Source organism: Drosophila mauritiana, chromosome 2R (genome assembly GCF_004382145.1).
Source record: "Drosophila mauritiana strain mau12 chromosome 2R, ASM438214v1, whole genome shotgun sequence".
Lineage (NCBI taxonomy): Eukaryota > Metazoa > Arthropoda > Insecta > Diptera > Drosophilidae > Drosophila > Drosophila mauritiana.
The window spans coordinates 16,152,119-16,179,351 of record NC_046668.1 but is presented as its reverse complement, the minus strand read 5'-3'; the positions used below and the strand labels follow the sequence as shown (position 1 = coordinate 16,179,351).

The following is a 27,233-nucleotide window of genomic DNA, read 5'->3' as shown; positions in this document are numbered from 1 at the left end:
CAATAAATCAAACCAAACTTTACTGAAATTTTTAAGACAATCGAACTTTAATGAAATGTGTAGCGTTTTCTGAAATTAAGACTATAAAGTCAGAGATTTCTGATTTTTGCATTGTTGAAAACACTTGAATTGGCAATTAAAGAAATTATACGTATTTATGCCGCTTTGGGCGCGGTTGCATAAGTCTTCGTGCAGTTAAATAATGAAAAATTCATAAACAATAAAACAATTTTATTGCCAAATGGCGAGAATAATAAAATCGTATATATTGTACAATGCTTTGCACTCTGCTCAACCGAATAATATGGCTAATTCGGCGAATCGTAAAAACTTTATAAGCCACTCTGCTGCCCGAGGCTGCAATTTGCTAATGCAATTTATGAAGCTTTTGCTTGGGGATTTGTCCAATGGAGCTTTAAGCTTCAGTTTCGAGATCCCTGTTGATGAGTGTAATTTCGAAATATTTTTGATTTCGCATTGCATTCCGAAGTTCTGATAAAACTAAGAGTACTTAAGCATAGAGGCAATAATGCTCGTTTAATCCCTTTATCCTGTTGGGAAAAAATACACTGCAGCATAGTGTAAATTAAGACGCTGCTAGGGACATGTTATGCGGTGACAGACAGACAGACAGACACAATGGAAAGGATGGCTCGAAACAAAGGTCAACGGGGCTTATATATGGATATGTATAATGTACAGACTGCCATCCCCAGGCCGATCTGTCTCTGTCGCCGCTTTAATTCGACTTTAATGAAAACGTGGCAAGGCGAACACTTTTGGGATGCAGACACTCGCCGTGGATGTGAATGTGGATGTGGAAATGGACATGTCCTCAGCTGCTTATCATGGGGGCCAGCAAACAAAACAAACTGTACATCAAGCGAGGCCAGAAGACCGAGAGTGCGAGGCCACAGCCAAGAGCAACACGCAAGGTCCAGGTCCCGCAGCCAAGAGCTTCTTCGACGGCATGCCAAAGTTGCTGCAACAGTCGCTGCCACAGTCGCTCGGTCGCCGTTTCAGAAAAAACCCTGGCCAAATCCAAGCAAAGTCCGAATCGAAGACGACGTTTGCGCTGCTCGGTCCATATGCGGAAACGCAATTTTGTCGTTATTTATGGACCTTGCCGCACATGCAACATGCACGCCGGCCAAACGAACCAGCGATGTTGCTGCTGTGTCCGTTGATGTTGCTGCTGCTGCGACCGCCGCTGCTGCTGCAGCATCCTCCGCTATAACAGGATGGGACATTGGCATTAGAAGAATGCACTGCGAAGAAAACTTTTCAGAACAAAATACTTGCTTGCGATTTTGTTTTAAAAACAATTTTGTAACCAATTACATGTTCTTCATATAACTTGCTTCAAAAATAGTGTTTTTTAACAATGTTATTCAAATCCCATTATTTCGAACTGCCCACATACAACCCTTTTTCTCTCTGTGTAAGAATTTAGGAGGAGGCTGAGGAGGAGTAGCCCGATTGGGCTGCAGATGCAGATGCGATGGCGATGGCGTTGCAGATGTCCGAGTGGCCAACGATCCGGCGATCCATGCAGATGACGATGACTTAGTTGCCAAGCTCCGTGGCGGCACCTTGCTCAAGGAGGCTGCGCTTGCATCTCACCTCGCTAACGGTTCTCTATTAGATTAATTTATATTCAAATTTTTATTACCCGCGCATACCACCGCTCGACGTCGACTGCTCTAAAATGAATTGCCAAGCGGATCGCTGGCGGATGAGAAGGAGGAGGATGCGGCTGGGTTTGGGTATGGGAATGGGGATGCGGTTGGCGATGGTGATGGGGGTTTCCGTGGAGCCGTGGTGCTGGATCTGGGTGTTATTAGCTCGCCTACTTGCACATTCGATGCACGCCAGAATGCCAAAGTTGCTGTTGTTGCTGTTGCAGGGGCAGCAATAACGTATGGAAGAAACAGTTACAACGGAAGCTGTCATTCCACTAGGGGGAATGGAGGATGGAGCATGGCATGGAGCATGGAGCTTGGAGCTCGGGGATTCGGGGAATGGGCATGGATGAGGACACCAGCCTGAACTCAATGTTTGGGCAGTGGAAGGGGTATGGCCAGAATGCGCTGGCGTTGCTGCTGCTGCTGCTGCTGTTGCAGTTGCGGCTGCTGCGACAGTGATGTTGCTGTTGCTGCCGTTGCCGGTTGGCCTATCGCAATAATTAACAGTAAAATGCGCGCGGCAAGAGCGGTTAATTCAAATGCATGAGAAATGCAAATGACAAACATTGATTTGAAAGGACCACGACTTCAGAGGGGGACTCTAACCGAATCCAAACTAAAACTCTGCTGTCCCCAATTAAGATGTTGATGTGGTAACCAACCGCAGCACCAGCAGCACCACCACCAGCAGCAGCAACTCAAACTCCAGCTGCAACTGACCGCCATGACGAAGGCAATTAGTCGAGATTTATGTAGCCGATAGAACAGCGCTCAATGAATAGTTGAGTGGGCTGGACCGTGGGTTAAGGATATTAACCGGAACACAGGCTCAACATTAGATATACGATCTTACAAAATATTTTCGAGACACCTATAACTAATTTTGTAGTTTACGTTCTCTTTTGAAATGGTATAATGGTCAAAAGATAACTAACTATATTAAATCATATGATACATACAGATATAGAGAACATTATGCACGATATATAAATTCCTAATCCACATGTAGATTTTCCAATATTCCAAAAAAAGAAAAAAAACAACAAAATCTGTAATTCTATGGTAGCACACCCTGCAAATAAGGATTCTTTGTATCCAAACTTCGGACCCTTTCAAGCTCCGATTGAGCCACTAATTAAGGGTCACAGCTCTCTGGAATTCGAGCACAATAACAAACCACTTGGCAGTGGACCAACCCTTTCCCACAGCTACCCTTCATTAAGCTAAACGCCCTTTGTGGGCAATTACTCACCTTTGCAGATGCTCCTCGACTCCCGCTGGCAAGGCACCGTCGGCCACGATGTAGACGGGCTGGCCGCCGGCTCCGGTGGTGGTGGCATACGGAAGTCCCGCCTGGACCACCACTTGGCCGTCGGACACCAGACTGCCGATGTCGCCGCCCGAGTATATTTCCAAACTCTTCTGATCCGTGGTGGAGTAAATCACCGTCTTGCTGCCATCGTTGTAGATCAAATCTATATGCTTATCGGCTTGATAGAGGTCGGGATCGAGTTTTTGGGGTACCGTCAAATGGGGCAGTTGTTTCACATTCACTCCGTTCGGATCGGAGGTGGTGTATATGATGGATCCTCCGCCGGCAGCAGCTGCTGCTGCAGCCGCGTGTTTCTTGTGATCCTCGTAGATATCGGCCTCCGTCTTAATCACATTCGAATCATTGCCGCCACTATAATGCAATACGGATGCGTCCAGCGGCAATGGTGATGTCTGATACACCGCCTGCCCGTGATCATTGTTCATCTTCTGGGCCTGGTTGTACATGGCCGTGGCCACCGCATTGTCATTGGGCATCAGCTTGGAGGGATCACTGACGATCCGTGTGAGAATGTGCTCACCAGCCTCGTTGCGCGACAGGATATGATGCTCCCCATTGATGATCTCCCGCGAGATGATTTGCTGCTGCTCGCCATTTGGTCCCACGACCCGGATTATCTGGTTCTCATCGAACTCGATCTTGGCCAGCGGCTGGTGTTCCGTCTGCTGTTGCTGCTGCTGGGCTTGGTTGCCCATTTGGGCCGCAATCCGCGCATCGATGGCATGACCTTCATCGGAATTGTTGCCGCCGCCATCCGCTGGCATCACCACCTTGGGCGTTTCGTAGATAAAGACAGCCTCCTTGTCGTACAGCTTGGAGTTATCCGTGTGCAGATCCAGCACGTTGACGTTCGTCATGGTGGCCAATTCTGGCTGCGGTGAGTCCGGTGATCGGTGCATTGTTGTGAGCAGTGGCACTCCGTTGGGCGCCAGTGGTGAACTGTTCGTGTTGCCTCCTCCGCTGTTGCCGCCACTGCCTTGTTGGATGGGCGATAGGGATGCGTCGCTGAGGATGCCGACACCAACGCCAACTCCTAGGCGGCTGTGGTTGTGCTGGTGCAACTGGTGGGCGTGACCGTGACCGTGGGCGTGGCCGTGTGCGTGGCCGGACAGCGAGAGCTCGTTGGACGTGATAACGCTCGTTGTGGCGGTGGATGTGGACATTATACGTGGTAGATACGGCTTACTGAACTAATTTGAACTGGATTCCGGATTGCACTAGGACTTGGTCGTGGACTGATCATCGATGCCGTGATCCCCTGTGGTTGTTGCTATTGCTGTTGCTGCCTCGGCTGCTGGCAAGTATAAACATAATAAATATCACTTAGTATCAACGGATTGATGGAAGGCACTTTGTGGTTTCTTTCGTTCGAGTTTAGCTCCGGTTCCGGATGGTCGATCTTCGTCTTAGTCGTTGTTTCATTAACTGCTTTCTATGGCACTAAGGAACTTCCTTCGTTTCGTTCTCAGCTCAACTGCAATTGGGCAAAAAACAATGGTTCATAGTTAGTACAAAAAAGTGGGAAGTGGAATGGAAACAATTGTGTTGCAAGTTGCACAAAGATAGTAACTCAAAAATATATAGAATTTATAAAGAATATTCTGAAACAGGAACCCAAACATTTTCTACATCATTGTAGCTCATTTTTAAATGCCTAACTAACTAGCTGAGAAAGCCATATTATTTTAATAGTTTTGTTAGAAATAATTAAAATATTTTCACGCTACTCGAACCCAACACTTTTACAGTGTGAGTCATAGACTATATGCTATAAGGTGTTTCCCATTTGGCAATAACAGCCCTACCAGCAACACCTCCCCTCCCCCGGCAGCTCACACAATTAACGATGAGGAAGCAACGCTGAAGCAACAACAAAAGTGGCACTGTCTGGCGGCAGTCTGCTTGGCGCCCGCCCCCGCCCCCTCCGCGACCCACTGGCGATGCAGTCACACACCCCCATTGAAAATGAGGTGAAAAAATAAAAAAAAAAACGAAAAAGAAGGCACACATAAACGGAAGAGCCAGCGGAACGGGTTCAAACGACGAGCGATTTGCAAGCACACAAAACAGACGACCAGAGCCAGCCAACAAACAAACAAACAAACAAAAAGGGGCAAACACAAAAAATCGGAAAACGGAAAGAAAAAAATAAATAAGCCCAGTTGGCCTGCACACACGTGGCCGTCGAACTAGTTTGACTCCTTCGCAAATGTCAAACGTGTAACTGCATAACTCAGTGCGGTTCATCACATCGGCAAAACAACAAAACAACCAAACGGCGGAGCAACAAAACAACAAAGCAACAAAACAGCCAAACAGGTGGAAGAAGCGTCGCTGCCGACGTCGCGCTGTCGACGCCAACCGAGAAGCCAACTTCTCGGCCATATTTGTGTTTTGTTTACAACGGGGCTTTGTGTGAAATTAAACACAGAGTGTACACTATAACGCTGCACGTCTCAAAAAACCAGTCAGTCCATCAGCTGTTAATAGTCCAGAATCTGCGAGTTAGCAAAACATGTTTATGAGGGATTTTGAAACCGAAACCGAAACTGAAACTGAACTGAACTGAGCTGAGCTGAGCTGAACCGAAACCAAACAAAACAAAACAACATCGACATCGACAACAAGTTGAGAACAGGTACTACTCTCCAGTTTGCGGCACACACCAAAACCATACACACCGGTAGCAGCGGCATCTCAATCCTTGACCTAATCCAGAAGGCTGACTTTCTGGTTCCACGCCTTGCCGCAGCAACAGCCACAGCGTGCCCAGGTTCAGGTCCAGGTTCAGATTCAGGTCCAGGCCCAGGTTCAGTTCCACGTCCAGTTCCCCTGCACAAACACCTACCCCCCCACCATATTGTTGTTTGATGATAAAGCCAAAAAATTACTGGTGCCGCCGCCGCAGAGTTCACTGCTGGGATGTGGATGTGGATAAACCCGTTTTTTTTTTTTTTTTTTTTTTTTGTGTCTGTCAGCCCATGCCGGCGAGTTCACGACGATCTCGACGGGCTCCTCGGACCCGGTCTGTGGGTATTCCGTTAGTAGGTGAGGTCAGTGTCATGCTGGTTATAGACTAGTTTTTGGCACAAACAATCAGAAACGATTGCCCGAAGAAAGTCGATGTGGAAAGGCAATTAGGAAACAATTAAACCAACATCAACACCCCGGCTCGCAAGTGATCCCAGCGCATCCATCGAACTGGGTCAGATGTATTACCAGCCATCCGAAGACCCTCGGGGCTACGTACAAAACTTTCCAACTTGCCGCTTGAATGGCGGAGATCGGAGAATGGCAATGAAGCTGGCACCTCCAGCCAGAGATAGATGGATTCTGGGCAAGACCCATCACTCATGCGGTGGGTGCGAAAGAAATCAGCAACAAGAAAAGTAGCTGCTGGATTAGATTATGCCCAGAAAAGGGAAGCGATGTGGAGAAGATAATCCAAATTAATCTCACAAGCGATATTTCTGGGGGAGCAGCCAAGAGAAACTTTCTCAAAGAAATTAATCCTATTGAAATGTCCACCCGGGGGCGCCACAAAAATGTTTGGAACATTTTTAAGTGCGGAAGACTACATTCGTGCATATGTAGCAAGATACATTTTTACATATTTTAGCACATATATTACATATATTAGCAAGAATTATTTAATATTGCTTATTACTGTGTAATAACAAGTCGTCGAACACAAGTGTAATACAAGATAATTAATGAGCAATTACTGTTATTGATTGGCTTAACAATAAACTGTAAATCATGCTAAATTTTTCAACCAGTATAGACAGATTTACTCCAATACTGGATCACCATAAGGAAATCTTTCGCGGCGAAAGCAATTTGCATATTTATAACGATAGAACCTTGATAAATTAACAGTCGGTTTTCCTTGAGCACTTTATTGCAATAGAAGTGTCGAAACAAATAAATCTAGTGTAATACATCTACCTACGTTGACTTCCTGGGGTTTATGCAGGTATGTTCACTATATGAGTTGATCAACCTTCTCCCAAAACAATCATCACTAATTTTCTTCGATCTTATCGACTGGGAGTCACCACATGTGGAAATAAGCCCCCCATCTAACCTTTGCATACAGACAACGCCTACAACGATATCTATGGTCATTCGTTCTTTATTATCCCCCAAGCCACGATCACCTTTCCCCCCGATACCGCCGCTTCCAGAAACACAGTGAATACCGAAAGCAATTCCATTTCAAATCCCATTAAGATTTGACATAATTTGAAATTTGGATTTTACGTATCTTTACCTTACTTCGCGAGAATGTGGGGGGACGGAGAGGGGTTGATGGGAGAGGTGGAGAAAAGACAAGAGAAGAAATGCGCAGCGTAACCCTAAGACATCAACGGTCAGAGTTGTTGGGCATCAATAACCAAAGACTGAGACTGGGGAGTTGGTAGATTGTACACGGCAAGAAATTCCATGGCGATTATGATACAGAACTGATGATATAGAACCTTATTGAAACGATTTTATTTTAGCTTTTGACCTCTCAGCCTCTTTAAGAATAATTATATACATAAACAGATTCTCGTAATATTACCACCAATGCGTCCCCTTTTCTCCCCGTGTATTTGGGAATGTTCAGGGGAATAAAGGCGTGCATGGATGGGGCAGGGGTGGCGAGCGCGAAGGGGAATGGGAACGGCTGCAAGACGGAGTCAAGAAGGCCCGAAGAAACGAAGAAAGGCTAAAGAAAAGAAAAACAATAAACGTTAACACGAACACGAAAATAAAATAACTCTCTCACGAAGTTCCCCCTTTTTTTGTGTGTGGGTTACATGTGCCTGTTCGCTGTGTGCGTGTGTATCTCACGGCTGAATGTATCTGTGTGCCTGGCGGTGTGAGTGCTGCGTAGATGTTCATTTTACTGTACCATAATCGCAGCCCCAAATTGATCACCATCATCAAGAAGGGAAAAAATCAAAAAAAAATAAAAATAAAAGAAAATAAAAATCATAATAAAAAGAAGCCGAGAACATAAGAGGCAAAAGGCAGCCCAAAAGTCCAGGGGAAAACGTAATCACAAACACTGGGCAACATCATCGATTTTCGAACAAGAAGGCTGCGCAGCCGACGTCGACGGTGGCAGAGGCCCGGACCGAGACAGAGGCGTCTTGATCCCTTCTCGCTCCCGCTCTTTATGGCCAACTCTCCCGCTCTAGCCAGGTATTGTTGGCAGCACAACGGCAATATGACAGCGATACCAATACCTGTGCGACTTACCTGCCGCTGCCGCTGCGCAGCGGCCACTTCGAAATACGAAATACAAAATAAAACCAAACAAAGAGGAATGTGTGCGCGAAAGATACCACCAACAACACAACGGCAACAGCAACAGTGACAACAAAAACAACAACACGGGTTGAGGCTGGGACCAAGAGACTTAGGCTACGTCTGCACAACATACAGGGTGTCCACTGTGGACGAAGGCTTTCAAAAGCAACACTGGCCAGCAGGGTAACGAAATCGTTTAGTTTCAATTAATGTGGGATCATTTAATATAGATATAATAAAACTTATATAAAAAACAATAGTTGAAAAGAAGTTTAAATTGTTAAAAAAAAATTTATAGGAGATTGTTGTTTTCAAAAAAAATATCCAGTTCCCAAAATATCCATTAACCATCTTTCAATTAACTCCATCGAATCAACATGACTTTTGAATGACTACCGTACGGCGCAGTGGATGCGTACTTTATATTAATATAGTTAAAGGTATATCTTACAGTTTGGTAATACCATATGTTTTTCTTAAAAATAACAAGTTTTTAATAATATTTATTTTAGAAAAGCTGTTGGTTCCCTACACTTTAGTAAATACATTTAGTGTGCCCAAAATGCCCGCTTTTATTGCTCTCTTTATTGGGAATACCCATCTATTGTAATGGAATCTCCCGAAAAAAGGGATCTATAAGCCGAAAAGCAAATGGTCAATAGGTGCTATATTTCTGACGGTGTAATCCCTCCATGAACCGACCAGGGCTACCAGAGCCTGATGCGTTTATAATTACTTCTTGGTAGGCTAAGTACTACTCACCTTTGGGCCGGGGTGCCTTGAGCTCTTGGGATCAGGATGCGGATTTTGGCACTTGGTGAGGATCTATGGCACTCGAGCACGCTGGAACAGTGGATCGGATCGGTGGAACTGGAGCTGGATCGTGGGCTGGTGTCTGTTTGCTTTGGGAGTCTGCAACCTGGGAGTCTGGAGCTGTAACTGAATTGTGGCTGCTGCTGCTGCTGCTGCTGTTGTTGGTTGCTCCGTTGTTGCTGTTTTGCTGGTGGGTGCACCTTTCGCCACTCTTTGTGCTGTTTTAGTTGTTGTTGTTGTGGTTGTTGTTGCTGCTGTTGTTGTGCGTCTGGGGGCTTTTAGCCTGGCTCTCTGGGCCTTTGGCTTACACAATGCTCTCGGCTGGCTGCTTTTGGCCGCTTCTAATGTGCCACTCTTTGTGGTATGTGGAGCCGTTGTTGTTTCGTTTGCTTGGTGCTGCCTTTGTTGCTGGCGGTTTGTGCATTTTGGCCTAACATTTAATGTTGCTGCTGCTCATATTGCTGCTATTGCTATCGTTGCTGCGAACTGAAGGGCGCAAAAGTTGAGGGGGCGGGTCGGTTCGGGGGCGTTTCGCCTGGCATTTGCGTTTTCAAGCCAATTTGTTGTTTATTTTTTTTTTCTTTGAGTATTTTCACTATTTTTTACGCGCTTCCCGCACTAGCATTTGTTGTTGCTGCTGGTTCTGGCTGCTGTTATTAATCACTATTTTTATTTTGCATTTTATTATTCGCTGCTCAGCTTTGATGGCGTCTCATTCCAGCTCGCAAGCACACACACACATGCACACTTTAAGCTCACGCTCTCCGAGAGACATGCACACGTACACACACACACAGATACGCTCGCACTCAACACACGCACACACACACGAGGTTTTTTTTCGCTTTTTCAGCCTTCTCTTCCTCTTCGTGGCTGAAATTCGTGTGTGTGTTTTATTTAATTTCGAAAAAGTTTAAGCGCGACTTTTTGCTGTTTGTTTGGCGTAGAAACTTTTGGATTTTTCGCAAATATCGCGACACACACGCGCACTCACAGGTAATTTCGATTTGAAGCGATTAGTCGGATTTGAAACTATATATTTTCGGTGTATTAACTTGCTGACTTTCCGTGTGCGCGGAAAACTTGTCGTCGCTGTCGCTGGATCTCGGCTCTTGGCTATAATGCCCAAAGAGTCAATTGGAGATTGTTCAACTGTTGAATGTGCTGCTGCCGCCGCTGCTGCCACCTCTGCCGACGTCGCCGTGCAGTTGTATTGGTGGCAAGGTGATGTCTGTGTTCGCGGCGCTGGTTAGAGAGCGCTCGATTATTATTGCTTTTTATGGTTTCATCTCTTTCGTAACTGATATTGAGCGAGCGCGGCAGCGACGCCGGCAGCGCAGCGCCACTCAAATTCATTCGAATCGATGATGTTGTCTCTACACTCCCGAACACCCATACAAGTGCGGCCTAAAACACAGGTAGCCCAGTGCTTCCATCTGTGTGTGTGTGTGGGTGCACCTGCAGAGGCCGAAACGCAGGCAGGTACAAAAGACTTAGGCAACGAACCTTCCACTTCAGCATGCACTTGCGGCGAAGGGAGACGGCAGATCAAAAGAGAGAGGGCAAGAAAGAGAGCCACAGCCACCCTCGGCACGGGCAAACCGCTCCTGCATTTCGTATCTCCCGACTTTGCGTTCATTTCGGTGCTGTGCTGTGGCATTGCATTCATTATCGAAAATTCGAATTCGCTGCTCGGTTAACTCTACTTCGTTTTCGAACTCGCCGCCTTGTTGTTCTGTTTTTGTTGTTGTCATTCGGCTTGTAAACCGCGTGAAAGTGGTAGTGCAATCGGGCATCAGGTAGAGAAACAAACACACACAACGGCGGGAGAGAGGTGGAGAGAAAGACCGAGATCACCGCATGCCAAGAGAATTCACTGAGAAAAAATTACTGGATACAAAGATGCACTTTCTCAAAATCATTCTATGATAAGCAGTTTAGATGAAAAGTTCGATTTTAATTCATATATAAATTGCTGTTGATAGGTTTCCTATTCACAAGCGTTGACCAAACTAAAGCACTTCGTATAATTAAATATATAAAAAAATTACGAATTTATATATTATATATATTCGTAATATATTCGTTGTATATATTCAACAAATCAACTCAAATTGTTAGCACTACGAAACGAAGGATTTTTTTCTCCGTGAGGCATACGTAAAATAGTTGTGCATGTACCACAATCGAAAACGCCAAGTAGCTGCCGTGCCGCCGCAGCCTCCGTCGCTCTCTGTTCCGTTCTCTCGGCCTGGCTTTCGGTTAACCTCAGTCGGGCTCCTACAACCTCACCTCGACAGGCGGCGGCAATCAGCGCTGTGTCGTGTGGATCGGCGGACGAACCGACGGACGGGGCTTGTGTGCTTTCCGCCACGGTAAAGGGTGACTCCCCCCAGCTTCCTTTCCGCCGATCTGCCCCCCACTTGGCTTCCTCACTCAACAATTCACGTTGTTTGTCTTTTGGCGCTGCGCACGCGTGGAACTGTGGTTAAGAACGTAAAGCAGTGGGCACCAGTCTACACTGAAGCACTTGACATTCTACGCAATGTAAAATATTTATGTAAAATGCAATCTTACAGTAAATATGTAAAAAGAACCTTCATGTTGATAACTATAAATAAATAAAGATAAAATTGAAAATAGTAAATATAATTTGTTGAGTTCCAGAAGCCCAATTACAAACACTTGCATCTCAAGTTTGAATTTGAGTTTTATTTTCATTTCGGTTTATTGTTGCAATATATTAAATGTTTAAAACTAAATTTAGGCTTAGTTTAATCCATTTTTTATTTATTGATTTTGCCGTTTTTGCGTTTACACATTAGTTGATTTTCATGTAATAAATTTAATTTGTGGTTTTTAACTGGTCGAAACTTTTCACTAATGCTTGATTACGTTTTTGTACATATACCGCTAAGTAGTATATATATGCATGTATCGGTGTGTGTGTTTTCTGTGTGTGTGTGTGCGAGTGTGGCGGTGTATATAACTAAAAACAAACAACAATCGCATTAAATGTACTTATATACTTGGTTTTTTTCTTCAAAAAGTCTTATATCTGTCCGTTATGCAAAGTAAGAAACCGAAGAGAAACATTCACAAACAAACATTCCATCCCTCCGCGCGTCCCTTTGGCCAGGACATTTTTGTCTAACCTGATTGCCTAAAATTAATGTAACAAACCATGGAAACTGACGTTGGCTCACGGGTTCTCACCGATCCGCCGATCTGCCGATCTCATCGACCTCTATAATGCCAAGGCGGTTGTCGAATTCTCAATTCCAAGTAGCAGCCTGAGTGACGCGTAAAAGTCAAGTTACAAGGACTAGGCGGAGATGTGATTTACCATATGGATCCGGAAATCGGACCTTCGATCGTGTCTAAGCTGTTATAAAAATATAGGAACTTATGCGGGGATATTGCAAAAATATTTCTATATCAAAAAAACAAAACTCATTTGGTGTCCTTATGCTGAGCACCTTAGGATTTGAGAATAAGAAAAGGTAACTATGGCTTGATTGGCGGATAAAAATATTGAAATCATATATGCTTTGGGGGAACTAAAAGTTGCTTAATTCCTAGTTAACATACTTGTGTTTGCTGTTCTTGTTCATGTCAGAGTGTGGATGGGTGGGGTCTTGTATCGATAGATGCATTAAAACTAGGCACACCAACTAGCTACGAAAATACATTCCCTGCTCCCCGCAACGAAGGTACACACATTAATATTGTACTTTAAAATATTGTGCCTCGAACACAAACAACCTAAGGTCAAAGGAAACCAACTTAAGATCGAAATTACATTGTTAACTTTTTGCCAGGGCTCGAACCGAAAGTCCTCCTGTTTGTTCTGTGTTTTTTGGTTGGTTTTTTTTTCATATCTTATATTTGTTTTTAGTTTTCAATTCGACAACTTCTTTGCTAAAATTTAAATGTAACCATACTTTTGTGTTTTTCCCTTTTTTTTTTTGTTATTTATAATACTGTTTTTTAATATATGTTTTTTGAATGCAGAAAGGGAGCAATGCAAGGAAACTCTTGGAACTTCCGCTTCTCTAACGAAAAACAATTGCATAATACATTGTAAGTGGATATATTTGGTTGCGAAGTTCTGATTTTTTCTTATTTGTGTTGGCAGTGATATTGCGAAACGTTCTTCTTTCGACTTGGAAATCAGCTCGACATCGAAATAATATAGTACACGTTAGTTATGCGCTTGTTCCGATTTGCATTTGGTTAAGACTCTATCGGGTGTGTATGGTCTGTTGTGGTCTGGCTCAAAGTACAGCTCAAGATGAGGCTTTGTAAGATTTGCTTAAGAAAGGACTTGATCCTCAATGGGTTTTCATAAGAAAGTAGAAAGTGTTGCCGTCTGCTGTTGTATTTACAAAATGCTTCGATGTCATTACTCGTATGACCTAAAACGATTTCAAAACTAGTCATGTTAAATGTCTCTATATATCCGTATTTATATATATATATATATATATATGCTGGTGTGTTGTATATATAAGTTTATAAAGTTTATGTATGTAATACGTTTAAAAAGATTTTTTGGTTTCTTTCCTTCTTTTTTTTTTGTAATGTTTTTTGGAAAAAGTATTTCTGTTACGTTGCGGTTTATGATTACGTTTAAACATACTTATCAGTTAGCGGGTTCCGTAATCTGGGTTTCAATTTGATTAATACGTCTCTTAGATCACTAGTATTACAATGGATGCTATTTGTGTCGCTCGTTTCGTATTAGCTTTCTGGGTATTTTTTTGTTGTTTTTTTTTTTTGGGTGTTTTGGAAAATGCTTTCTGTGGTCGAACCTGCTTCTTAGTGAAAACATATTGTGTAATGCCTAACTCTTTGGTTGGCTAACGACTAGAACGTAGGAAGAGAAAGGAATCCGGATTCACATTGAACGCACGACGTCTGATTCACCTGCCCCAACCAGGATCCTGATTTCGGGGCTGCTCGCAAAATGGTTAAATTGTTCTACTAATGGATACATATTGCTTAGTCGATTGCAGCAGCGATTGGGGCGGAAAATCAGAGATATACCAGTGGAGAGCAACAGCGGAAGTCAACACAGCGCAACTGAATTCGATCCAAATCCAAATCCGATCCGGGACAACAAGCCAACATCCACTCTAAGTGGGACTATCCGCCTTGGAACCGGCATTCGAGTTGTCTTGCAGTTGAGCTAGTGTCTTGAACTTTTGAGAGTTTAGGAATCTGTTGAAAAAAGATATAGATATATATATTTCTTAGCACAGTATCTTTTATCTTTGCCTAAAGGGCACTCACCTCGGATATGAGTCTCTGTGCATCAGTGTGTAGATCTGGATTTGAGCTTCGTCGAAGGTGTGCGTCGTGGGCTCGATCATGTTCCGGTTGACGATCTCGCGGACCCTGGAGTCCAGCGACACCTCCCTGGGCGACAGGATCGAGATGTAGTCCTCGTAGATGAGGCGCGCCTTCTCCTCCACCAACTCGGGGCTGTTCTCCTTCTTGAGGTCCTCGCAGGCCAGCCAGAACAGGATGTTCTCCTCACTGAATTCGCTGCGCAGGAAGTTCTGGAACACCTTTCGACCAGCTGGGAGAATATTCGGCCAACCACCAATTAGTTTGGATCAAGGTGCCAATTTTCAATGGCTTACCTGTACTTTTCATCAGCTTGTCAAAGCTTTTGCCCCAGCTGCGGATTTCCTCCAGTGTGGGTCTGTAATGTACAAATAAATTTAGTGTTTCCATAGCTTAATTTTATTAAGTTAATAGGTGCTCAAACTCACTGCTCGCCATCCAAGAATTCGGCATTTACCAGATCTCGCTTCGTGGGGGCATTTTCATCGGCATTCTTGATGGCCAGACTGTAAAGATAAGGAAAAAGAAAAAACAGAGGGGGGCGCTTGTTAAAAGTCGATTATTTTGATTTTACAACTCATCAATCACCCTTTAAAGTATACTACAATTTTATTCATCGCTGAATTGGCGCTCAGCCTGACTCATTTTTAACTGGCACAAAATAGCATAAATATGTAAGTACAGTAGCCGCTCGATAACGTAAACTTTTAGATAGCGCGCGCTACTGATTAGCATTTCATAAAACACTTGCGCTAAACATAGAAACTTAACATGAGCGATTCTACTATATACCACATTTTAAGCTAGAGAGTTTAAAGGTTACTCGTATATCTGAACGCGATATAAAGATATAATGCCTCGAATAAACACTGTAGATAGGCTAATGGCATATCGGTTTTGGGTTTCGAAGCCCGGAGACAGAGCACCGGAGTACTCGAACTTGACATAAAGCTCTCTTATCTGGACGACAGTTATCAGAGCGACTCGCTGGCCCAATACCTAATCAAAGTCACACAGGCGTACATATACCCCTATATGTATGAATCAAATTAGATGTGGCCAGGGGGTTTTGGGGCGACATCGGGTGCTCTGAACTGGGTTTTCGGGGCGATATACCCCCAGTTGGGCACACAAAGGTGCGGACGGGGGGTTGCGAGTTGGCGGCGGGTCGCAAAAGACTTTCGTTTTCATTCACGAAAACATGCAACACTTGGAGGAGTCCGCGGAGGAGCCGCCACATACTTATTTATATTTGATTTGAAAAGTGCCCTCCAGAGAGCTTTTCGCTGCCCGTCGCCTTGCTCCCGGAATTGTGAATGAATGCGAGAGAAACTGAGAGAGCGGCGCCAGCGCTAAAGAGCGTTTCGTAAGAGAGAAAGCGGAGAAAGTTCGTAAGGCGGAGAGGGAAAGAGCTTTTGTTTGTTCAGCAGCGTTGCCAGCTGCCAGCAGAAGGCCACCTTGTCCGTGTCCATTTCCATTTCGACTTCCCTATCCATGTCCATATCCATATCCATGTCAGTGGGCACAGCCATAGCCGAAGCCAAAGCCAAAGCCAAGCAATAGTTAAAGCCAAAGCAATAACCATAGCTGTAACCGTGGCCACATCCATGACTGCACTGCGAGAAACAAGGACTAATAATATTTCTACTCTCTTAAAAAAAGGCCTCAAACAGACGAGCTTTTAAATTAAATGATTTATAAAATCAAAAAATTGAAATAGGTATGATTCTCTATTATAATATATCTTAAAACAAAGCTAGCTAGTTGAAGTAATTACATAGTGTAGCTCATTTTATATCTTATACCCAATAATACCAATCGTTTCTCTCGGTGTAAGAATGCATGAGTGTTTAAGGAGGTGCTTACCATTTGGCCCTGTTGTCAGGATGTGGTTGGCAGTGGATGGGTATTGGCACAGGTAGTTGTTTTAATGACCGAACGTTGAGTCAAGGCAGCGCGGTAACGAGAAAGAAATTGATTTCGTGTCAGAGGATTCGAGCGGTGCACAAATAGGCCACTCGGCGGTGGCCTCCATACTCACCAGGAGCAGGAGCAGCAGCAGCACCAGCAGAAGCAGCACGGCTTCTGCGACTGCGGACGCTGCAACGTGGTCGCGTTCGACTCCTGCAGCACGTTGGACGTGGAGCCGAGGATTCCCACGCTGCCGCCCACGGTGGGCGATACGCCGCCCAGGCTGCCGCCACCTCCGACGACGCCCCCGCCGCCACCGTTCCCATTGCCGTTACCATTGTTGCCACTATTGTTGGCGGCACTTTGCTGTGAGGATGCAGTCATGCCGCGCAATCGACAGCCACTGGGCAGCTCCGAAACGGTGCAGGACATGCCGCTACCTGCAATAAAGGAACAGATTGAAACGTTAATGAACACTGTGCACGGTTAGGAGTGGGGGACGTGTGCTGACAGTTGGGCGAATCACAGTCACACTGCAAAAAATAGCACTATTAGTCATCCAAAAAGAATAGTGAACCAAAGTGCCCGGAACTTAACTACTTAATTGTCTAGGCTGGTGAGTGTTTTCTTTTCGGCTTGAATCCCATTCATTTGACAATATGTTATTCAAAAGATACTGAAACTCATTCATTAATTTTAAAACTGAGGAATATAAGGTTTAAATATATTATTTGAATTAAGTCAAAAGAATTCTTAAATAAAATTTTAATCACAAAACTTGATATGAATTTAAAGACTAAATAGTAAAGAAAACTCGTGAATTATTAAAACATTGATTATTTCTAAATTTAATTTACCAAAACCATTAAAATATAATAAATATAAATTTGGGAAAGTGTAAACTGGAGGAGCACATAGGTCGAAAAGCCAAACTGCTCCCGATTCGCCTCGTTTTTCCGTGTGCACTTACCTGCCCTTTGAAAGTTGAGGTTGACGCTGGCGGAGCTGATGGAGATGGTGGAGGTGGAGATGGAGAGGTGTTGTTGGGTGTTGGGTGGTGAGGTGGTGCTGCCCCAGCTGGCGGACCGCCCACTGCCACTGACCTACCCACTCACCCGCTCGCTGTGGTGCTCTTTTCTTTGCTTCGGCTTCTCTTTCTCGGCTTCCTTGGGGATGTGGGGGACGCAGGGAGACCGTTACGTATTTATGTTTTTGCTAATAATTTTTTATCGAAATTTCCCACACTCTCTCTGCGGCGCTCTGTCCTCTCTCTCTCTTTCTCGCTCTGCCCACAGCTGCTGCTCTTGATTTTAGTTATAGTTTTCGTTTTGTTTTATGTTTTTTTCCTTCTCCTTAGCTTTTCCTTGGGCGATTTTACAAGCCGAAAAATTCCAGAAATTCTTCAAGATTTTTCCGATAACCTTTTCGAGTAGTAGTTATCCTTATCGTAGAGTCCTGACTTCAACCTTCGCGTGGGTTTGGTTTCTGTTTTTTTTTTTCTAGGGGGTCTAGCGTTTCTTTAGAGAGTTGATGGTGCGCGGTTGGCATTTACATATTCCGCTCCGGATTTACGGGCGAAAATCTAGCGATTCAATGGCCCCGTGCACCAAGGGGCACATTTCACAAGCGTTACGAAATTTATGAGCAGCTGGAGCTGCCACCGTAGTTGTTGTTCTGGCCTTTATTTATTTCTTGTGCTAGTCATTACACTGCCATTGTATATGTACATATGTATGTAGGTGCCGTTGTGTGCGTGCGTCTGTGCGTGTGTGCGAGAGGGGGGTGGGCTGGAGTACCACCACATTGACACGCAACTTGGCTAAGTGGAGCGCATTGTTTGGCCCGTTGGGCGGATGGGGCGTATGCGTGATTTTCTCCACTTGTGCTGATGTTGCTGCAACAGCTGCAACATGTAGGCATCAGCAGCTAATTGCACTTGTTTGTAACTCGAAGCGCCAGCGATTTTTGGTCGTTGCACTTATCACAAATCAGCTGCTTGGGTTCTTTTGTTGACCATTGCCTTTAGCCTGGCTATCTATGTATATTATATATATATTTTGTTTTATTTTCTTGTTGTTTAACCAGCGCTTCCGTTCAGATTTTCACTCAAACACCACACACACGTTAATATTTTCTATGAGGATTTTTGGGCGAATGGGTGGGCGGGAAAAGGGGGTCGCGTTTGTATGTATGTATGTTTTTGAGGAGCAGCGACGAGTACATACGAATTTTTGCCACTAGAATCGGAATCGAAATGTGTATATTTGTATATATTTTTCTTTTTCGCCCCGAAATTGTTTTGCTTGTGCTTTGATTTTTTTTTTTTTGTGAATTTCTTTACGATTTTTTTTCGTTGACTGTTGAGAATGTGTGTGTGTGTGTGTATGAATACGAATTGGGGGAAAATGCAATTTTCGTGGTCACTGGATGGCCTGGACTGGCATTTTCACATTTTCACATCTCGCCCTCGGCCATATTTTATTATATTCCTTCGTTCTCGGTGCCCCCGCAATGGCAGCTATGGCAGCCAATTTCCATTCGATTTCTGCGCTCTGCGATTTTGGCTGCTCAGCACCAGCAGCACCCAGAAGCTGAAGCCAAAATCCTCGACAGGTCGATTCGAGCGTTTCGAGATTCTCTCCGCTCGGGCAAAGGCAGGCGACTGATTTCCAAGCAGTGCCGTGTCGCCAGCTCTTGATTTTGATTTTCCAATGCGCGCGCTCCTCCCGAGGAGCGCAAGATAACGGCGAGTGGAAAGTGGGCAGCCGGGGGAGGGCTCCATAGGTGGACTGAGCGAAAAGCTTTGTGGAATTGCTATACAGTTAGAATTCCTGGTACACACAGGAGAGGGACTGACAGGCGGAGAGCGCGAGAGAACGGACGGAAAGACATGTGCGCGAGTCTGAAAAAGAGAATAAAGCTCGGGACTCTTCGCCCCACTGGAATTTACCCCAAAGCTTTGGGGCCAGAACTTATAAACTTTCGGCAGGGTTGCACTTAAATTTTAATTTTGGGATCCCGTTGATTTCGGAAACCGTTGTTTTCAAAATGTTCGAAAGAAATGGTTATATGAAATACTTTACTTTTCATAAAAATTAATATATTTTTTATTTACTATTGAAATTTCACAAAACTTTCGGATACCAAAACAAACTTTCTTAGGGTTTGTACACCTAGATTACGTGTATAGTCGGATGGTACTGTCCGCGCCCGTGGAGAAGACCCATGGCTGCACCGGATGCCAGTTAACATCCAGCACGCCAAACTCATCGCGTTTCTCGTGTGTTTGCAGCTTCTTGAGAGGCACAATCAAAGGGTTTTGCAGCAGGTCACTAAAAAAAGTTTGGAGAAATTAGTAATTATCCTTGGGCAATGTTGATTTATAGCCACTTACTTATAGACCATGCCGTGGGAGACGATCACAGCCTGGTCATCGCTGCCAGAAGCAAAGAGCGGATAGCGACGATGGAAAGCAACACTGCGAACTGCATTGCGATGAAGTCGCATGGTCTGGTAGGGCTTTGTGGACAGATCCAAATCGAACCACAGCATCTTTTTGTCATAGGTGGACACCAGCAGATTGTCGCCCTTGGGATGAATAGACATGCCCGATATCCATTTGGAGTTGGTCAGCAGCTTCTTGACAAGCTCTTGTTTGACCAGATCATAAATGCGAATGTTGTGTTGCGTCTGTAAAGAAACAAAAAAACAGAAGTCAATAAGACATAGTAACAACAGAAAATTATCCCACTTACCGCCACAAAGAAGCAGGGCTTCACCGGATGGAAGAGCACGAATTGGATGAGACCCTTGCTCTTGGAGAATGGAATCTGTGAGCGCCGCTTGGACAACTGATGAATTAAAGCCGAGCGGTTAGCACCTTCGGGCATCACTGTGGCCAAGTAGTCACCACGACCGTGCCAGGTGACCTGTCGGATGGGTTTGAAGTGGGTAATCACTACGCGGACGCCCTTCTCCTGCTCATCAGCTTCCGCATTGGACCATTGCACCGCCGTCTTGATGCGTTCACTTTCAATGACATCCTGACTGGGCGCCTCAGCCAAAAGATCGTCGGTCTTCTGCACCAGCACCTTGTCGCCCACTTTAGGATTGACGAGCAACAAGCGATTGCCAGTGGCCACCGCAATAATAGACAGCTTGGGATTCGGACACCAAGCCACACAGCGTACCACTTCGTCGGTCTCGATTGTGCGAATGCAACGACCTGTTGCAATTTCCCAAACTGAGAAGTGAGATGAATTAGTAAGTAGCTATATAAAGGTTGTCAGTTAAATATAGTACTTACTCTTGACGGTTTTATCATCCGAACCGGAGACGAGGTACTCTCCCTTGGGCTCCACACTAACAGACCGCACCAGATCGGTGTGGCCACGGTAAACCATACTCTCCACCGTGGGGAAGGGTTGCAGGTCACGCGGCGAGGGCAACTTGGGGATAAGGTACTCGGCATCGATGTTGAGCTTGACACGCTTTGCACGGGGACACAGGTAAAGATCCAGGCATCGAAGGAAACGCTCCCGAAGGTATCTTGAGTAGGCGGGCACCTCCCTCAGCGACTTGAACTTCTGTGGCATGAAGTGCAGCTTGCGCTTGTGTGGCTCATCCTTTAGTTTAAGCCACTCCTTGGTCTCCTTGGCATCGAAAAGGTACTCTGGCGGAGGATTGTAGGACTCCGCATGACCGGGAAGGTCGCGTTTGGGCGCAGAAACTGGATCGTGGATGCGGCGCATGTGTTCCCGAGTGGTGTCCGTTTCCCACAGCATATAGAACTTGGGACCGCGCTTGGCCTGCTTCTCGCGTTCCACTTCCTCAGTGGTCTTCATCCAGCCCATTTTGAGGGCGTGCACCATGCGAGAGACGCGCTTTTTCTCGGAAACTGAGGGCAGGAAAGAACGTTTGTGGTCGGGAACGTTCTTGATGGGCATCTTTTCCACCTCCGATGTGAACCATTCGATCCAGGGCTCGTACTCTTCGTGATCCTTGTTGGGGATGCGACCCGAAACGATGCGCTTGATCAGAGCAATGTCCTCGTCTGTTAGGCGCACATCCTGACCGGTAAGTGGATCCTTGACGGTACGCCAAAAGTCTGGGTCCTCGATCTTACGCAGGAACTCATCGATTTGATCTCCTTGTGGTGGTTTAATAATCTTCTTGGCATCCCAGTCGTAACCGATGTGCTTGTATTCGTCGTACCAGTGCATGGGTATGTTGCCTACAGTATTTCTTATGTCCTCCTCGTCGGAGGTATCTGAATCCTGATACTCAGGCTTCGAGCTATCCCGTTTCGGGAGCTCTGCTGTGAGGGCTTTTTTAGACGCGGCACCGCTTCCGCTGGGCTTATCGTCTGATTGCTTAGACTTGGAAACCTTCGCCTCATCTTCCACTTCCTCTTCATCAGTGCTTCCCTCCTCTTCATTATCCTCTTCATCGCTACTTTCTTCATCTTCCTCAGCTGATGAAGATTGCTTTCTGCCCAAGTAGTTGCCCTCCTCGTCGCTCTCGAATTGCAGTTCCTCACTGGAATCCGAGTGGTATTCCTGGTCTATGCCCTCGTCATCTGTTGAATCTTCGCCGGGATCTTTTACAGCTTGCAGAAGGTCCTTAAAGAGCACAAACACATGCAGGTCATTTATGAATGACTTTATATCACTGTTAATGGGTCTTACCTCCTCCTCCTCCTCGTTTTCGGAAGCCTCGGAACTGGCCACCACTTCATTTGTGGGTTCCGAATCCTTTCCTCTTCGTTTCAGAGCTAGTTTTTTGGTCATTTTGAGGTAAAAACAAAACTAACGCGGCGCACGTGTTGCAGTCAGCGATAGCGATGGGAATCGCCTGAAACGGTTGCCTATCGATTGGCTTGCCGTCACTTCTGCTGGTAATCGGTTACAAGTCAAGTTAGAAACAGCAAGCCTTTTATTTTCATTTGTTACCTCTATAAAATATATATCTATGATAAATATTTTCGTATAGAATTTTATGTAGTCCTAAACATACCATTGACGTCGCCGTTGCATAGTGATCAAGTCAAAGTTGTCCCTGGCCAATGTAAACCAATTGCAGCGCCGTTGTGAGCAAGTCTGCAAAATACCCTAACGCTATTTGGAAGATTCTTCAACGAACCATTTTTCAGCGAAATTCGCAGACTTACGTGCGGATTTTTTTTGGGCCAGTGCGAAAATCAAAGGTGACACGCCGCAACTGGAGCACTAGGAGCCCACCAACAACGAAACACCGGCGGCCAAACGAGGGTATTACTCATCCGGAAAACGAAACCATCGATTTGCAGCTCACACAAGGGCAAACAAAAGTGCACACGCACACATTGGCAAGGTGGCCCCCTCCTCTTTCCGTTGCTCACACACCCACGCACACACCAGCATAAGGAAACACACACACAGACGTCACGATGACTGCGCCGCGACGCCTGCGAAAAGAATTGGGCGATTTGCAGGGCAACGCACTGAAGGCCTTCCGGGACATTAAGGCGGACGATGACAACCTGCTGCGCTGGACGGGATTGATTGTGCCGGACAATCCGCCGTACAACAAGGGCGCCTTCCGCATCGAGATCAACTTCCCGGCGGAGTATCCCTTCAAGCCGCCCAAGATTAACTTCAAGACACGCATCTACCATCCGAACATCGATGAGAAGGGCCAGGTGTGCTTGCCCATTATCAGTACGGAGAACTGGAAACCGGCCACACGCACCGACCAGGTCGTCCAGGCACTGGTGGACTTAATCAACGAGCCTGAGCCGGAGCATCCACTGCGGGCGGAGTTGGCCGAGGAGTTTCTTAAGGACCGCAAAAAATTCGTGAAAAACGCCGAGGACTACACCAAGAAGCACAGCGAAAAACGTCCGGCCGACTAGCGGATAGGCGAAGGTATAGCTGGAGGAGGTGGGTCAGTCCACAACCCATGTGTACCCTTACCCCTTAGTCTTGTGATTTTTCAGTTAGTTATTTAATTTTCATTTTTGATCCCTGAAAAACTATCCTCAGAAAACATTTATGCATATATTTCCCCGGCAGAGTACCTAGTTTTGTAAAAGTAGCACTGTAATTTGATGCAAGTGAGAAATACATGTTCGTTATGTTAAAATACAGCTGCCGACTCTTGGACTGAGCCGACATCTGAGGTGGATGTTGGAGCCACCACGGGCATGGGAAATGATTCCTCGCCCAACATGTTACGGAAGCAGGTCATCAGCATGCTGTGGTTGTGCTGAATGAGGGCCTTGCTGAACTGGTTCTTCTGAAGCTCCTTAATGTCCAGCAGGCTGTGAATGGCCCCCGCCCGCTCGTCCTTAATGAGTTCCAGCACCTGTTCCAACGCACTGTTAGCCGTATCTTTAAGCTTACTCAACGTGAGAGTTTGCGCTAGATTGCTATTAAAACTACAGTCCTGATAAACGCTCTCTATGAGAAATAGGAGCAGCGATGCCGCATAGTGGGTGAGAAACAGGAACTTGTGAAAGACAATGCTGTCGGACTTCAGTTCCTTTACTGCTTCCAGGAGATCAATGAAAAAGCGCTGCTGGGCCGTGTGGAAGGCCTCGTTTTCTGTTGGTGGCAGGTAGCTCAGTGTCTTGCTGCCCAATTGGCACTTTGGAGCAGACTGCCAGACAGGGTCGAGATCAAATGTGTCAAGGATGCGAAGGCGCAGAATGAGTATTGGTTCCGAGGCAAACATGCTGCTTTGCAGGCTCTGAACAGGAGCTCCTCGGGAAACTTGAAGATTCAAGGGTGCTGCTCTGCTTTTAACGTATGAATATGATGTTCTATTGTTAAGACACTTCTCCAGTTGGTTAAATTCCCGGCGCAAGCAGTAAATCTGCTTGAGAAGGTCACCGTGTTTCAAGGACTCCCTTTCTGTGTAGGATCCGCCATAGACAGGCACATGGAATCCCAGAGCCTTACTTGTGGCCTCCTTGTCAACGATGCACAGGGTATCTTCCAAGGGCTTCACTTTGTATAGACTGTAGTAGGTGTTGGAGACAAGGCTGCGCAGGTGATGAAGATGTCTCAGATAATGACGATCATTGGACTCGTAGGCATAGATACTTCCCTCGATGGCATCCGTTTGAAGCTTCATATACAGACGGCAGGCAATCTCGTGCTGCATGAGAAAGTCCTGGGGGATCTGGGACCTGGCAAACAATGGCATCACCAATGTGTCATTTGGCTGAGCAAGCTTGCTCTTTATCTCCTCTAGCAAAGGATGCAAGCCGGGATGGTCCTTGTTGTAGTTCAGGCAGATTACATACACTTCCGAATTTCCCCGCTTGGAAGTAGCCGGCTTAAAGATGTGCACCTCCTCAAAAATGCAGTTGAGTGTGTAAAGTAGAGATACACTGCAAGCCTCGAAGAGGGTAAACATCTTCACCAGGAAGTTACCGCCACTTGAGAGAATTCTCAAGGCACTGAGTACTTCAGCAAAGAACAGGCGAACCACTATCTCTTCCTGGCAATCAGGCTGTGCGGCACAATCGATGGAACCATCGGCAGTGACAAGATCCACCTGTCCCTGGAACTCCAACTCACAACGTTCCACCAGGTGGTCAATGTTGGCCACATCTAGTAGATTTCCAGTGAGATCTTTGTGGAACAGCCAGTTGTCCAGCGTGTGGAAGATGAACCTGTCATCGCTGATCATCTGGTTTAGGGCATTGCCTTCATAGTAGGGATTCAATGTAGTTGAGCGCCAGCGCCATTTAATCTGGAAAAAGAGTTTCATTATCGTAGCTCCGAAGGATAGCTTGGTAACTCACCTCATTCTTTTCATATTTGCTATGAAGGTAGTGGTTCAGAGATGCAATGAAGGCACCGGGTGCCTCGCAGAGATGCATACTGTGGACCGCCGGCTTCGTGACCAATGGATAACGATGCAGGCACTCGAACAACTTGCACCAGGCCACAGTTACAAACTCGGCCTTCGTGTCGTTCTTCAGGCGCCAGGACACCTCGCCAGAAGGGTCCCGCCTGTTGGTGTGAGCACTCCATTCCTGTACTCCATAGTCATTAAGTTTGCTTTTAACCGCATTCAGCTGCTCGCGCAGTCCCTGCAGCGCCTCGAACTGGTAGAACTCACTGAAGAGAGCCTGATCCGGTGGCGGCAACTGCCACGATGTGTTTCCTTTCGGCTTCTGATAGTGGAACTTCTTTTCGAAGAGCTGCTCCAATTCGGAGGGCCGGATGGACTTATAGTCCGCCTGTAAAGTGTGAAATTTAATGCCTGACTTGTAGGATGCAGCATCCTTTACTCACCATTGGGTGTGGCCGTCCCTGCGGAGACGAACGAAAGCTCATTCCGGCAAAATTTAAAATCGTACCTCAAAAACAATGCGATCTTCGGCACAATAGAGATGGAAAAAGCTCACAGCGATCCATCGCTTAAATCTTAGCGACGGTAACTAAAAATCGCATACGTTATCGATTAGGCTATCAAATTTGAATTGATTTTCCGGGCTGCGATGAATAACTATTTAATATTGCTAATTTACCTAATTCGTAGATACAGACGATTTGGCTAAACGCTTCCTTAGTGTGTATCTAAGATAAATGTGGAATATGGACAATATCCATAGAGAATTTTACCAACAAACTATAAGGTTCAAGTAAAAGTTAGATAGATGCTTCAGTAATGTCAAATTATTAAAAGCCATTGTTTCCTCCATGGCACAAATTTATTTTCTAGCTCTCTTTTTCAATAATACTCTTTATTAAAAGAACAAAATCGCTTGTGGTCGCTACCTCCTGTAGAAAAGTAACTTCCTTTTCACCTTCGAAAGCGATGATCGTCAAAGGCATTTCCCGTAGATGCCCGATGTTGGAAACGTGTGCCTGAAATACGAAATGGCTTATTTAAAAACTGATTTCTTTGATTCTATGGATAGTTATTTAGAAAGCGCACGGCAGGCGACAATAAGGTGCCTGCAAAGTGCGCGGTTACGAAACTATTGGTCATCATCCGTTAGTGATTCGATTGTGCATACTAATATTAAATTAAAATCTAATTTTATTGATGCGGATAGCCCAAGTACGGAAGTGGGAGAAATTGTCGGAAAGGTACATATGTGTACATACATAGATATATACTCCCAATCGGAATGTGGTTATGTCTTGGGGTCTCGGAATTTCAGCATCGACCATCGTGTTCAATGGGTTTACTTAATACGCGCATGCCTTGCCTACTTTATAGCCATTTGAAACGTGAGTCGTGTTTTTATGAATAATAATAACGATATTCAAATTATGAGTTTCCAAAGCTGACAAAAGAAAAAGGATCGCATTGGCTACCGCAGGGGCATCACTCTTCCCTTGGAACTCCACATCGGTCGTGAGTAACGTTCTCCGGCTTTCTATATGCATATAGCTCCCCCTCACATATAAATAGCAGTCGTAGCATATATGTACTTATAGGTGTAAGTACCCAGGCCGGTATATTTGTGCCCAGTTTGTATATAGAAGAGTCCGGCACGTGACTGTTTTGTATAATCGCGCATAAATATCTGTAATGTAATGCCTATAGATGATGGTTCACAGCGACAGAGCAACAATGTTCTATAGTTACTTCGGCTTAATCGTCCCGGCAAGATCTATGTATGTATCTTCGTACTCCTTGGACATCTTCCATAGCTTCGAGCGGAAGTGGCAATCGCTGCGCATGCGCCGTGTTTGGCGCTGAATGGTGGCCATGGCCAATGCATTTTTGGGGCCCCCGATGGCGAACCGACAAATTCCAATTCCGAAACGACAACGACAACGACTGGTACGTGGACACGGCTATAGTTGGCCACAAAATTTTATTTCATTTCA

At 45.4% G+C, this 27,233-nt stretch overlaps 5 protein-coding genes and 1 pseudogene across 12 annotated transcripts in view; 1 reads left to right on the top strand and 5 right to left on the bottom strand.

Moving 5' to 3' along the window:
* LOC117138668 (protein grainyhead) overlaps window positions 1-10,264 on the bottom strand; it is a 39,159-nt gene extending 28,895 nt beyond the window's left edge. For 3 of the 6 annotated variants that reach the window (XM_033300909.1, XM_033300910.1, XM_033300911.1), the window contains exons 1-2: window positions 9,082-10,263; window positions 2,938-4,492 (exon numbers count right to left, since the gene is read on the bottom strand). In XM_033300909.1, the coding sequence (XP_033156800.1) occupies window positions 2,938-4,181 (1,244 nt within the window). In that variant the 5' untranslated portion in view covers window positions 4,182-4,492; window positions 9,082-10,263. Of the gene's footprint in view, window positions 1-2,937; window positions 4,493-9,081 lie in introns of all 6 variants that reach the window. The other 3 variants (XM_033300906.1, XM_033300908.1, XM_033300914.1) reach the window with 2 other exon arrangements.
* Window positions 547-2,629, bottom strand: LOC117138672 (annotated as a pseudogene).
* Window positions 10,265-13,890: 3,626 nt separating the features above from the next.
* LOC117137192 (regulator of G-protein signaling 17) lies at window positions 13,891-18,730 on the bottom strand. 3 transcript variants are annotated; one of them, XR_004459138.1, is made up of 8 exons: window positions 17,366-18,730; window positions 16,526-16,835; window positions 16,351-16,359; window positions 14,913-14,990; window positions 14,781-14,842; window positions 14,428-14,716; window positions 14,182-14,355; window positions 13,891-14,118 (listed from the first exon to the last, which is right to left on the bottom strand). XR_004459138.1 is itself a non-coding variant. In XM_033298518.1 (7 exons), exons 2-7 carry the CDS (start codon window positions 16,825-16,827, stop codon window positions 14,271-14,273), a joined length of 825 nt encoding a protein of 274 aa, XP_033154409.1. In that variant the 5' UTR covers window positions 16,828-16,835; window positions 17,366-18,730; the 3' UTR covers window positions 13,891-14,270. The 3 variants fall into 3 exon arrangements, 1 of the variants encoding a protein (XP_033154409.1); XR_004459139.1 differs by having other exon boundaries at window positions 13,891-14,115; XM_033298518.1 differs by having other exon boundaries at window positions 13,891-14,355.
* A 743-nt stretch (window positions 18,731-19,473) lies between these two features.
* LOC117135888 (ribosome biogenesis protein BOP1 homolog) lies at window positions 19,474-22,287 on the bottom strand. The gene is made up of 5 exons (XM_033296435.1): window positions 22,083-22,287; window positions 20,702-22,016; window positions 20,151-20,638; window positions 19,790-20,085; window positions 19,474-19,727 (listed from the first exon to the last, which is right to left on the bottom strand). Exons 1-5 carry the CDS (start codon window positions 22,182-22,184, stop codon window positions 19,574-19,576), a joined length of 2,355 nt encoding a protein of 784 aa, XP_033152326.1. The 5' UTR covers window positions 22,185-22,287; the 3' UTR covers window positions 19,474-19,573.
* A 228-nt stretch (window positions 22,288-22,515) lies between these two features.
* Window positions 22,516-23,519, top strand: LOC117135890 (ubiquitin-conjugating enzyme E2 L3). Its single transcript, XM_033296437.1, has one exon. The coding sequence runs from the start codon at window positions 22,823-22,825 to the stop codon at window positions 23,285-23,287; it is 465 nt and encodes a 154-aa protein (XP_033152328.1). The 5' UTR covers window positions 22,516-22,822; the 3' UTR covers window positions 23,288-23,519.
* On the bottom strand, window positions 22,572-25,791 carry LOC117135889 (cap-specific mRNA (nucleoside-2'-O-)-methyltransferase 2). Its single transcript, XM_033296436.1, has 3 exons — window positions 25,683-25,791; window positions 25,187-25,627; window positions 22,572-25,134 (listed from the first exon to the last, which is right to left on the bottom strand). Exons 1-3 carry the CDS (start codon window positions 25,722-25,724, stop codon window positions 23,512-23,514), a joined length of 2,106 nt encoding a protein of 701 aa, XP_033152327.1. The 5' UTR covers window positions 25,725-25,791; the 3' UTR covers window positions 22,572-23,511.
* Between the last annotated feature and the right edge of the window lie 1,442 nt (window positions 25,792-27,233).

Coding starts and splice junctions, on each gene's coding strand:
- LOC117137192 (XM_033298518.1), bottom strand. CDS start 16,827: ATGTCCTGCACCGTTTCGGAGCTGCCCAGTGGCTGTCGATTGCGCGGC. Junction 14,843..14,912: donor GAATTCTTGGATGGCGAGCA/GTGAGTTTGAGC, acceptor TGTACATTACAG/ACCCACACTGGAGGAAATCC. Junction 14,717..14,780: donor CAAGCTGATGAAAAGTACAG/GTAAGCCATTGA, acceptor ATATTCTCCCAG/CTGGTCGAAAGGTGTTCCAG.
- LOC117135888 (XM_033296435.1), bottom strand. CDS start 22,184: ATGACCAAAAAACTAGCTCTGAAACGAAGAGGAAAGGATTCGGAACCC. Junction 20,639..20,701: donor GGATGATAAAACCGTCAAGA/GTAAGTACTATA, acceptor CTCACTTCTCAG/TTTGGGAAATTGCAACAGGT. Junction 20,086..20,150: donor AGCCCTGCTTCTTTGTGGCG/GTAAGTGGGATA, acceptor GTTTCTTTACAG/ACGCAACACAACATTCGCAT.
- LOC117135890 (XM_033296437.1), top strand. CDS start 22,823: ATGACTGCGCCGCGACGCCTGCGAAAAGAATTGGGCGATTTGCAGGGC.
- LOC117135889 (XM_033296436.1), bottom strand. CDS start 25,724: ATGAGCTTTCGTTCGTCTCCGCAGGGACGGCCACACCCAATG. Junction 25,628..25,682: donor AGGGACGGCCACACCCAATG/GTGAGTAAAGGA, acceptor CACACTTTACAG/GCGGACTATAAGTCCATCCG. Junction 25,135..25,186: donor GCAAATATGAAAAGAATGAG/GTGAGTTACCAA, acceptor CTCTTTTTCCAG/ATTAAATGGCGCTGGCGCTC.